This window comes from Phaethon aethereus, assembly GCF_964289735.1.
Source record: "Phaethon aethereus genome assembly, chromosome: Z".
NCBI lineage: Eukaryota > Metazoa > Chordata > Aves > Phaethontiformes > Phaethontidae > Phaethon > Phaethon aethereus.
Window position 1 is genome coordinate 21,650,453 of NC_138577.1, and position 12,909 is coordinate 21,663,361.

At 40.6% G+C, this 12,909-nt stretch overlaps 1 protein-coding gene across 1 annotated transcript in view; it reads right to left on the reverse strand.

Annotated features, from left to right (window-relative positions):
* The window catches only part of ANKRD55 (ankyrin repeat domain 55), a gene marked incomplete at its 3' end in the record, with an annotated part of 47,787 nt that overhangs the window by 3,340 nt on the left and 31,538 nt on the right, over positions 1 to 12,909 (reverse strand). Inside the window, exons 8-10 of the mRNA XM_082012808.1 lie at positions 11,508 to 11,675; positions 9,479 to 10,143; positions 3,852 to 3,953 (exon numbers count right to left, since the gene is read on the reverse strand). Of these exons, the coding sequence (XP_081868934.1) occupies positions 3,852 to 3,953; positions 9,479 to 10,143; positions 11,508 to 11,675 (935 nt within the window). The remainder of the gene's footprint in view (positions 1 to 3,851; positions 3,954 to 9,478; positions 10,144 to 11,507; positions 11,676 to 12,909) is intronic.

Genomic DNA, 12,909 nt, shown 5'->3' on the forward strand with positions numbered 1-12,909 from the left:
TTATTGAAATTTTGGTGTGTAAACCAAGTGCATGTTGAGAGGCTCACTTTTTTCCCTCTTTGGAGCCAGGTATATGTTTTTGCATTCAAAGTTGACACCTGTGTAAAATATCTCCAGAATGCTTTATGTGCTAGATAAGCCCATAATGATGGTTTAAGTAGGGCAAAAGCAATTAGTTTAACTTCACCTCCATGGATGGGTAGCCACCACAAACCTATGCTCATTGAAAGAAGTAAAAACCAGGATCCAAACATCAATGCTTTCCACCTAGTCCTACATACTGCACAAAGTTTAGGATATTCCATAAGGATTTCAGGTCTGGTACATGGATGGCTTTGAAATAATACATGTAATGACTGCTATTAGTATATGTACTGAAAACACATGAGCCTGGACCCAGCACTGGGGTTTGTGAGAGACAGAACCCTTAAGGCTGCTTGCCATATATCCAGAAGCTATGTACAGCAAAAGCACCAGTAATTGTTCACGTTCAGAGGACAGAGTCAGCTACCAAAGACCTAGTCTTACAGTAAGAGCCACTAATTCAGGGAGCCTTTTCCACTCAGTAATGACTCTTGAGTGGCTGCTATTATGAACTGCAGAGGCAAGAAAAAGGCTGTCAGGGAGGCATTGCCCAAGGAGTATGTACTCCAGGAGAAGGGATGGTTCTTAGACTTCCTTTTGCAAGCAGTGGACCATGGTGGCCCTCTGCAGAGAGGAAGGTGCTTTGTGGAATCCTTTGCTGTTAAGTTGGGAATGAAGAAACTTCAACTCATGATGAATAACAGCAAAATCATCCACTGACCCCCAGAAAATATTGTTAAATGACCTGCAGAAAGAGATTTTTTTTCTTTTTTTTTTTTTTGTTTAACAAGTAATAACCTCACTATGGCTTCAGACCTTCTAAGCCACATGAAGTGAGACCAGCAGAGAGTTCTCTAGAGGTCCCATATTTCTTTGGAAAATTAGTCAGGCATTGTGTGAGCAGTGTGTGCTATTTGAGACCCTGGTTTCTAGTGGTCATTGGGAGAGTCGCGTGATGAGATAGAAAGGATATGCTGGGGGTGGAGCAGCAGCATGCAGAATAACAGAGATGCCAGGCTGTGCTGAGGCTACTCAAGATGCCATGTGAGGAAAATTTTTGGCCCTGGGAACACCTGGAGGGTGGGAATCTATAAGGTTTAAAGTCACAGAAGTACTCTTTTCCCAGGCTACTGTTTCATTCCTATTATCCTCTTTCTAACTTGTATTTATAAATGTTTTTGCTTAGGGATTAAAGCTTCTCTTCCTTTTTTTCATTGCCCTTCCTTTTTTGGGAGATGTTTCTTCTTTCTGTTAATCTCTGAGTAGTTTCAGTTCTCTTTCTAATTTATGCTTATTTTATTGTTCCAGTTCCCTGGTTGCTTTTTTTCTCCACTGGCTTTCTTGCATGTTTTTAACACACATCTTACGTAACAAAAATATTAGAGAAACACAAGCGTTTATATTCAAACTTCATTGCTGGAACCATTTGCCTGGATAAAGGCTGTGTCCAGAACAGTAATATTTTTAGGGCTAGATGGAGGATGAGTGAAATCTTGGCTCTGAAACAGTTGTTTGGAAAGCTCCAGGATCAAATGTGTCATTTGTGTTAACAAAGAAGAAATGTAATCTCTTTGCAAATAACTTTCCTTTTCTGTTATTGGCTTGAACTGACTTTCAAGCAGTAATGGCACCTGGATAAATGTGCTGTGTTAGTTAATTAAACCATGATTACTAACCGTGATAATTGTATCTTATTTGTAAAACACAGTTTTTGGCATGAGACTAGAACTAAAATCCTGGCTGTTTGTGTGAATTACTGCAAGAACACCAGTGATTCTGAAATAATTTTTTTTTAAGATTTTGCTTACAACAAACTTTTAACTAGAAGACACAGAAATCATTAGTAGAAAACTAAAAATAGAAGACTTGGAGCTGGGGTTTTGAAAGCAGTTAGACTATTTTCTTTCCTCCGAGCAGACAGAGAACACCACCTCAGTATTCCCACATATCTCTACTTGTCTTCTTCCTCTCTTATTTTCTGTGCAGCAGCCGTGGAGGATTCTGTATTTCCCCTACCCAATCTGATGTTCCCTATAAAGCTACCTCTGCTGTTTCGTTTTTAGTAATATTGCTATAGCTGCAGAATTGCTGCTGAAACTCAGATCATGAGAGGCAATGAATCTTAAATTTAGTTCTGAAATGTTAGGACCTGGCTGATCCACAGGATGACAAAGAGTAAACTGCAAATCCTCATCCAAAATACATTGCGGGATTTGTGCTTAGTGGAGCACAGGAAGGCAGGACACTTCTGGGAGTAGGACTAGTGTTTGTGTGTGAAGAACACCCCAGTCGCTGGCTGGATCCAGCCTCGGCCACTCACTAAGTGTTGACACTCTGCCAGGACTTTGGGAGTAGGGTGAGGCTTTCCCTGCTCTTTGGGACCTTGCTTCTTACTGCCTTGGGAATGAGGATCTGGCTGAAAGTGCGGAGGGAAAAAAGGCTGCTGCTCTCTCAATCCCTTTATTTTAGCTCCTGTGCTATAGAAGTTACCCAAACCAGTTGCTGTTAGAATGAGAGAAGTAAATTATTCCCATGCTCATGTAAAAGCTAGTCTATATCTGCTGTGCTTAAGACAGAGAGAGATATAGAACATCTTTTCACGTATGTAACATTCAGAAAATGACAGGATTTTTTGAAACCTGATGATCTTGTTCTAGTCCTCTTCCCTCTAATTTTTGCTAGCAAAAGCACACAAAAATCACTGTAATGACATTTTTCATGCTGTCTCCAGAAGAGTCATTCCTTATCCTGGCTTTCATCTCACATATCCAACGTTTCATTGCCATGCAGTCATTAAGGTGTTGGCATTCATCTCTTTACATCCTTTAAGTCGCCATGTTGCATCATGTCCTGCCTCCTGTGAAAAGCTACTGGAGTCCTAGAGGCATATGCAACTAAGAGTGGGACCGGGAGTGAAAAACCCTATGACTGTAAGAATTCCAGTGGGTGGAAAGAATGGACAAGACTCTTATAAAGGGCAATGTAAAATCTTGTACCTGGGGAGGAATAACTCCCTGCACCAATACATGCTGAGGATCAAGCAGGTGAAAAGGAGCTTGTCAGAAAGGGACCTGAGGACCCTGATAGACAACAAGCTGAACATGAGCCAGCATGAGGAAGAGCGTTACGAACAGACTGTAGGAGGTGGTCCTTCCCCTCTACTCCACACTAGTGAGACATATCTGGAATGCTGCGTCCAGTTCTGGGGGCACCAGAGAAAGAGAGACATGGACTTACTGGAGCAAGTCCAACAACAAAGGGTGATGGAGATGATTAAGGGATTGGAGTGTCCAGCCTCAAAGGGGAAGCTGAAAGAGCTGAGTCTGTTCAGCCTTGAGAAGAAAAGGCAGCTGAGGGGATCTTGTCAATTTGTATAAATACCTGAATTGGGGGACTACTGAAGAGGGAGCTAGACTCTTCTCAGTGGTGTCCTATGAAGGCAAAAGAGTCAATAAGCACAAATAAGTAAGAAGAAGCAGTTTTACTCTGAAGGTGGTCAAACACTGGAACAGGTTGCTCAGAGAATTTGTGTAGTCCCCACCCTTAGAGGTACTTAAAACATAACTGGATGTGAGCCTGAGCAACCTGCTGTAGGTGACCTCTCTATGGGCAGAGGGGTTGGGCTACACAATCTCCATAGGTGCCTTGCAACCTTTGCCATTCTATGATGCTGTGAAAAAGGAACACAAAATCTCTCTCAAGCCCTCAGATGCCAGTGCTGGAGGCACACAGTATGATGCTGTTAACTGGGACTTCTCTGTACTTACTATTGTGAGCACAGTGGTTGGGTATGGGAGCTAGGCTGTTCCGTACAGGAGTAAGATTTTTTATTTTGGGTTGGTCTATGGATATCTGTTGAAAATTTTTACCTGCGAAAGAAAAAGATAATCGGTTACTGTTTGAAAATAATTGGAAATAATATGGTGCACTGCAGATCTCTGGCTTCTAGGAAAAAAGAAAACTTACTTAGTAATTCTCAGAAATATGTAATACCAAGAAACCACCAACTGAAAAAAGCTGTTGCTTTGTTCTCTTTACATTCGTTAAAGAGTGACGGATTTAATATAGTGTTCACGTGTACCCTTATCACCTTCTCTCATATAATATAGTAATTGTTCATAAAATAGGTACAATTCAGTAGCTAGGTCCATGTAAGAATATTTGGACACTAAATTTGTAGAAGTATTCAATTAGGTGGATTTGATTTCAGAATTGAAGCTTTAGTTTGCAAACTTTTCTAATAGGGTCTCAGCCTTTCTAAATACTAAAACAGAAATTGAGTTTAGCAGCTGGTTGGAAAATGAGACTGGTGGAAGTCTATCAGCAGTAAAGTTGAGCTTTGAGAGGGTTTTGCTGCAAATGAAAACATAGCGGAACTAAGATAAACTGATAGTAATTCTTACTAAACTATTTTTATGGCAATTTAATTTTTGCCAAGAAGAATAGACACTGGAAAATGAAATGTTAATTGGCTAACTGTGGCATATCACTGGCTAAGATTAAAGTTAACGTTGGTCTAGTGCTATTAAAAAAGACAATATATTAGATGATGTAATGCATTTCACTATATAAATGACACATCAAGTATTATTAAAAAAGTGGAAACTCAAACACCAAATCAACATTCTCTCCAGATCCTTTTCCTGAGTTGATCTTATTCTGTGATGTTGAGTCCCTCAAGTTTTTCTTTTTTGTTACCCCCAGATCTGAGATTAGTCTTGTAAGGAGTCTTGAGTTGTCTTGCCAAAGTGCTGCTCACGCAGCATGGCATTGCAACATAGCTCATTGCAGAGCAAACATATACTCTGTCAGCATGCAGAGATGAGTGGAGATGTAGTAGGACATCTTAAGCAACAGGAAGAAATAGAATGATATAAATTGCCTTTGTGGCTTTGTAGTTGGTACTTGAAAATACCTATGTATCGCTGGGCTGTGCAAAATAAAGCTATAGGAAAATAGTTATAGAACAGTTTCCTAGAGTTTCACTGAACTGCTCTAACTGTGTTGCTGACTAAATGGATTCTGTGTGAAGACTAAATGGATTTTGTGTGAAAGGAGATAAGGTGGTGTTTATCAGACAAACCTCCATGTTATAGTGCAGCCTTCAGCTCAGCATGGAGCGAGGTTCTGGTCCAAAGACCATGGCAGTTGATAGACGTTGGATCAATGTGCTGGATCCCATGGGTAAAGCTGATGTGTATTGGGCTAAATCATGAAGAATCTCTTATGGATGAGTTGTGTTTAGTAGAAACAGAGTTTGGTTTCCTTTTCCCATGTTTTAATCTTTATTTAGTCTTTAACACTTCTCCAGGGTGATCAAAAAGTGGATGTAAATGTTGGTAAATTTCTTCTATAGACTTCACATCCACTGTGCACAAAGAAATAAATATATGCATTCCAAAACAGCAGAGAATCAAGCCTGCTGCTTCCATTAGTGCAATTTGAGTTTTATTGGTTTCAATGATGCTTATGCTGAGAACTAATGGCTTATTATGTATGTACCATTATGGCTTTGATGATGAGATTGCTTTTTCTGTCAAGAGATATGTTTATTTCATAAATCTGGCAGTGAAACAACAGTAGCAAGCATAATCATGTTTGCAGTGCTGATATGAGTGCTAGGAAAAGAATCCTCGTTGTCTAAAAGTTCTGGCATCAAGTGAAAATACTATTCTGCACTTCCTTTCTATCTGCTCCAGATAACATCAGAGAAAAAAGTTTTTCTTTCTTTAAGACATTATCTTGGTCATCCCCAAGAGCATATTTATGATGGCATTTATTTTTCAATGAAATGTAAAGGAGGCAATTTCATTATTATAAAATGCAGGACTGTTCTGCATTTTGTTTACTGACTTTTTTTACAGGTTGTTCTTTGATTTTCCTTTGCATTTAGGTAGGTGAACCACGTTGTGGTGTGTTTTGTGGAAAAGTTGTATATGTTATCATGAATGTCCCACTGTAAATCAATCCTTCGGTCTGCGAAAGAAGCAGCCACACTGATCAGCTTTGCTCTACTCTTTCCTGGCCAAGAAGTGCGTCCTGTTGGACTATACCATACTGCTTATGCCAACATAAGCTTAATAATAGCCTATTTTTTAAAGTTACCTGTTCAAACAAATAGAAGGTACTGGGCTGCTGTAATAAAACCTGCAATAAAGTATCGCCTTATACCTGGAAGGGTAATAATCTAAAAGATGAGTGGATAATAGAAGGAGGGTGCCATCTGGTTAGAGGGTGCTAAGAGCTGCCTTACATTTGAGACAGTCTTCCTTTTACCCACTTGGAATTTCTCTACTTATACCATTTTCCCCGTGGAATGTAGATGGCATTACATTTTGCAAAAAGAGATGATTGCAAAGCTCCTAAATACAGAATGCTTCAGATTGTGGATGCTAGCTCAGCACTGTGGCTGGCAAGCCCTCTTGCAATATTGGCAGTAGTTTTTTGGTATAGTCTCTCTTTGCTCTCCCCAGCGGAGGGCAAGACAAAGTAGTTATTCTGAGAGAAACCTGATAGTAAGGTAAGTCTCACTGGTACCCACAGCAACCTCTCCCCTTTGTGTAAGTGCTAAGGATCAGCTAGTAAATTGACTCATCTTTCATTTCCAGGAGCACAGAAAACAGAGCAAAAAAACCTCAAAAAGTCCCCATCTATGAGCCATCTGCTTTAGTAGCAGTAAGCACAAAAAATAGCTCTGACTTTAATAAAAAGCATGGTCATGGAAGACAATCAAAACTGTGTGTCAGCTGAGAAGATACTTTTCAAATTGAGTTCTCCTAAATTATTGATACCCATAATCCTGCCCTGGATATTCAGTGATTAGGAAATTACACATAGCCACAACACTCATGACTTGAGAAATGGAGTATTAACACTTCAATGTCCTTCAAAGACCAGGTGGTGTTTTTTCCCTCAGATAGGGCTCCTGCAGAAAAAAAACCCCAAGGAAATAGCTTTCTTCAGAGAATGCTGCTTGCACAGTGCTACTGGGTGGGCTGGAGCCAGGCTTACTTTCCTTCTGATCCCTGTAAGTTCTCCAGGCACAGTGCACTGGAGACCTGGAAGCCCTGAAGTTCCTACAGTAAATGCAGTTCTAATACACAGCAGGTCAGGTGGCTTTAATTACAGAGGCAGACAGATTTAAACCATACACATGGGTGTGAAGGAGGATAAGCAGATCTTATCGTGAAGAAATGTTAGACAGTATCTGGGTTGTGCAATGTATTCTTATCAGACACTCTCTGCTTTCTTACAAGCATTTAATTCACATGCTTCAGTGGAAATCCTTTCGCCAGCTACAGGAATCTTTTTATTGTTGGAAAGTTTTGTTAAAGGGAGCTGATAAAGAGATAACTGGGCTTAAGGCACTCAGGCCATTTTTTCTCTGAGGTAGGTAATAAACTGTCAAAGATAAAATTACTTATTCTTACTTTTGACATGCAAAGACAGCTCCCATTGTAACATTTAGAAGATTTTCCCTAATTGATATGATTTTGCCCTCATTCATGTATGTAGACTGCTGGTCCTATCCTGAGTCCCTGTGCAGATCATGGAGCACTGAGTGGATGCACAGGATCTGACCTGATTCAGCTGGTTGCAGCTTTTTGTCATAGGATGTTCATAGAAAACCACCTGTCCTTCTGTCCAAAGCAAACAAGGATTCAACCATACAGAATTCCAGATTCTTAAGAAAAATCTGTAATTGCATTTTCAATAACATTTAAATGTAATAGTTACTTCCACATCAAATGTATTCATAGTCTATCTAGTTCCACCAAGAAATGTTTCCCCACAGTTGTCCTCAGGATTGGTTTATCCAGTTTGAGTTCATTCCTCCTTCTACTGTCAACATGAATGATCTCAGATATCTCAGCCTCACTGTAACCTATTATATTTAGGTTGTAAAGAAACCCTGCAGGTTTTCCTGTCTTCCACATGTGAGCTGAACCTTGCGGAGTTCAATGTAGAAAGAGTTGTGCTGGAGCAATCCTTGCTAGTGGAGTTTGGGGTTTGTATGGTTGAGTGGATTGCTGAAGACCACACAGTAAAAAGGTAGTGACACCTATAGACCAGGTCTATCAAGCTTTCAGGAGTGTGGCCTCATGTTCAGGAAGTGGAACTTTTTGAATAGCTCCTTTTTAGCCTGAAAAACTATTTCCAGTCTTTATTTGCACAATGTAGAATGACCCGTCATTCTGAAATTGCTGTCTCTACTCTCATTATTAGAGATGTGAACAAAGATTTGCTATATTATAGATCCTTTTGCTTAGGAGTCAGTACAGTTTGCACTATCACACAAGCTCAGATAGTGACCTGACCTAACTGAGGGTTCTTCTCAGGCAGGGTTTCTGTTCACTCCTCTTTCTGCTGGACGATAATGGCTCATGTCTGTTGGGGTGAGGGTAGATTAACTTGTGTAATGTTTACTCCCAGTAATGGAGTACTGGTAAGTTTGGGGATTGCTTTTGCTTCCTTCTTTTTCGGTTGGGTATTACAGAGGTTGGAAGGCATGCTAGATGTGTTTAATTTTGGCATGGGACTAATCCCAAAGGAGATGAAGTCGGAGACACTGATATGTTGAAGTAAACTCCAGCATGCAAGCCAGCCAGTCAGATTCATTTAAATATGGATGTGAGTCAAAGAAAGTACTAGATCCTAAATCCTGCCAAACCCTGGTTTGAAGTTTACTTCAGAATTCTGATGCTCTGCTTCATTGCTGTTGCATTACAGTTTCCAAACCACAACATAAAAGCATTTACTGTGCCTCTGTAAATTTAGCAACCTGAATTCAGCTTTGGAGAAACCATAAGAACAGCACATTAGACCAAAGAGCTGGCACTCAAGGTGGGAGGAGTGGAAAGGGGTGACACTACAGCCTGGAGTCAGAATATGTCTATAAGGGAAAGTGGCATGGTGCCAGTCTAACATGGCACACATGGACTTACCTGGTTGGATCCGGAAGCAGCTCTCAGCACAGTTAGAGATTTGAGTGCAGTACTGTTCCCTTGCACATCTAGTTCCAGGACTAAACATGAACACAAGGCAGCCAGCATGGCAGTGGGTTTTAACATGCAATTCACAAGGCATATATATAATCTGGAGGCACTTACCTTGCTCAGGTACCTTACATGCTTCCTAACTACCTGCATTTTTACTTGTTCATCAGACTTTTTTAAGCTTCTTATTCCCCACACCTAAGCGCCTTGCTTCACCTGTCAGCTGATGTCCTGTCCATATGCTATCTGCAATTGCTACTACATACAGGGAGAAGAAACAGAAAAAGATATTAAAGAAAGAGAAATATCACGGGTCAGACTTAATTATTTTTTTCTGACTCAGCTTGCCACATTAGTAGAGATTATAGGATTCGGGAGATAGAGAAGAAAGAAATTACCTGATGGAGAACTGGGAAGTGAGGGAAGGTGGGGAGGGCACAGAAGCACATGGTGAGATCTATCAGAGTTTAAGCCATTTATCAATTTGTCTGAAGGAGTCCTAGTACAGACTTTGTAGGAGAGTAGTTGGTTAGAGTCTGTGTTCCGGGGATCATTCAACAAAGGCTGGCAGCTGCTTCTGTGGTCCCACAAGTTGTGTTCACTCCTACTCTTTTGAGACTTGTGTGCAAAATGGTGAGTGCTGGTGCTGGAGGAGAAGCTTGATGTTGTGCTCTGGGAAGCAGTTAGGAAGGAATTGCCCACAGTGATTGGGGGGAGGCTCTGGGTTCTGACGGGCAGAAGTCCCTGACACTCTGGTTGCCTCTTCTCTGGTGTGAGGTACTTTGTGTCCATGCTCCTTCTTTTAAAGTCAGTGGTGGTCACACACTTATCTGGAATATCTTTGCAGTTTGTGTCCATAATGCAATCAAAAGTGGTGATGATATCATCTACTTCTGAGGTCTCTGAGTCTCTAGGATATCGGTCTCTGCTCTCCTTCTGACTGGTTTTCTGATCATCTTTCTTCTTTTTGCAGGAGAAGATGTGGTTCAGCATACTGAATCGTCCTTCTTTCTTTAGGAGTCTGTTGTTCTGGGAGGGAAACTGGTGAACTGGCTCGGATCTACTGGAAGTACAAGTCAAAATGTGATGTTGTTATTGCCAAGTAATGAAAAAATACTGCCTGTGTTAACCAGGGGTGTATACTGTTCAGATACATTTGCAGAGGTGGTTCAAGGAGGCAAAAAATTAGGACTTCAAATTTGAAACTAAGAAGGACTGAAATGATACTGTATTACTTCATTCTTTCTTATGGGGTTCATTGCCTTACACTCATCTTAATGTAGGCTCAGTGCAGCTGAGGAAAAAAAACAGGAAAAAAACCCCAAACAAACTGGCTTCAGCATCTACCAGCTGCAGAATAATGATTCTTAATGGTGAGGCCAGATCCAACAATAACAAGAACATCTTTAAAACCAAGTGGTCTTTGTATTATGTCATATTTGGAAAATGGTATTTCCAACAGCGCAGTCATTGCTAACACTGTAAGAAACGCAGTAGTTCACCATTCCTTCACTTTCGCTTTCCCCATTCCCTTTCTCCATGCTTTGCCTTGCCCTGCCTGTTCTAAAGACACCCAGCACAGTTTCAGAAGATCTAGCAAGAGAATTACCTACAGTGGTGTTGCCATAGTGGTTTTTAGACGAGATTTTGACTAATCAACATTTCAGACCTACTTTGACAGGCAGAGCGCAGGAGGAAAAGGAGGAGGAGAGATAATGTTATCCATGTCTCAAGTTGTAACACAGGAAATAATACTAACTGCTGACTGGAAAGGAGGGGAAAGCATAAAGAAATGTGATGATCGTCTAAGTGCATGCTCATTTACCAAAGATGAAGAACTGAAATGAATTAAATGACAGCTGAGAAAGAGAGAAGCAGCTCATAAGCAATGGTAAAAGAATTATACTTTTAAACAGAAAAAAACTCAGAATAAGAAGAGACAGTCAAGGTAGGGAACTAAAGAAGGCGAGGAAAACACTCCCAAACACTTTGAGGATGAAAACTTGAAATTTATTTTATTATTTATCTGGCAAAGCTGGTTTTGTGTTCAGTCTATCCTTCTGTCTGATTACATGAACGCACAGTGCACAGAGATTTCAAAAAAGTGGAAGGCACATATCTGAGGGCTGAAATTATTCTGTAAGATAAATTTTCTGCATGAAGGTGACTGAGCAAGAGCTATAATCTCATCTTCTTGGTTCAGAACCCTCAGCTGATCGGCAGACTAGCACTGTAAACACAGTGATGAGTCTTCAGTAGATGACTAATTTTAACATTGCTATTTTGGTGGAAAACTTGAACTGAGTATTGCATATGAATCAAGGAGAAATCACTCAGGGCTCAAACCCTTCAGCAGCACAGGAAAAGCAATGAATTTTTTTTCTAGTCAGTGGCAACATTTGAGCAAGATGTGAACGTTCGCTTTACCTGCTCTCCTGAGACAGCAGCTTGATGCATGCTGTATGCCCACAGTACATTGCATATGTCAGAGGAGTGTTTTCATTGATGTCTCGAGGGCTGCTGTCTATCCCCAGCTCTAGCAGTGTCTGCACACAGTCAGCTTTCCCTGCTGCTGCAGCCCAGTGCAAAGGCGTCCTACAGAAAAGGGGCAATATCATTAAAATAGATGAATAAATTTACTATTTAAACTATTAATGACATAGTGAGGTGCGCTGCTATGCTACTCGTCCAGATTCATGACATCCATCTTAAGGAACTCTCCAGCAACTTATCCCCCACTGATGTATCTGCCAGTGGTGGTAATAAGGCCATAGACTGGTATGTATCTATTTATGTGCCTCTATTTAGCTGTAGAGAAAGTAGATAATGGGACTGCAGAATGCCTATACATGCTATATAATATCATCTCTTCTGCTGCTGGAGTTGCAGAGTGGGAGGAATGCCTGAAGTTTTCTGAGCAGAATTTGAAAGATGTCTTTGTAGTGCCCACTGCATAGGGACAAGCTCTTCTCACCGTTACACCAAGCACAAATACCAATGTTTATGGTGAACAGCTTATCTTTTTTCTTCTTCAAGTATAATACCTTCTATGGAAATATCTGAGAATGTGTAATAGGAGGTTGTGTCTTACTGAGCTCTTAAGTGTAGTTAAACTCCTCCCTTTGCCCTTCTTTCCATAGAAACACAGCCTGCGCAACTACGTTTTACTGATGTTTAGAAACTTCTCCAGAACCCTACTTGGTTTTATTTCTGTTCCATTTTATTGCACTTTTCCATGAAGAATGCTGTTATTTTAAGTACCTGAAGGCCAAAGCCAAGAAAACCTTGGCTTTTGCTCCGCAAGCAGGATAATCAATGCGAACAGTCAGTTGGTTCTGTTTGCATTAAATAAATTTACGAGCAAAGTTCCAAGGGAGGTAGGTGTGGGGTGAAAAAGAGGAAAGAAGATGACTCTTCTGCACTTATAATATAGGGATTTCATCCTGGAAGGAATCAAGTGCCATGTCAGAATGGAAGGCGGAGGTCCTCTGATCCTATAGGAATACTCTGTTAGCATCCTAATGCAACAAGGGAACACTACAATTTTTAAATACAGATAGCAGCAGGATCCCAGCTTCAAGCTGTAGCATCCTGTTCTATTGTTTTGAAAAGAATGTTCACTTTTGATTGAAAGAGGTTAAGTCAAGTGGTGACAAAGTCTTTTCACACGTAATCTTATCATTTCCTACCAGAAACACAAAGTTAAATAGTCAGTTATGATACTAGATATGATACATATGAGCTGGTCTGCTTTGCAGTCTCTGAGCAAGCACGGTTCTCTGTAACTGCAGTTCATTAACTAGGCCATGGCCTGTGAAACAGGAAACAT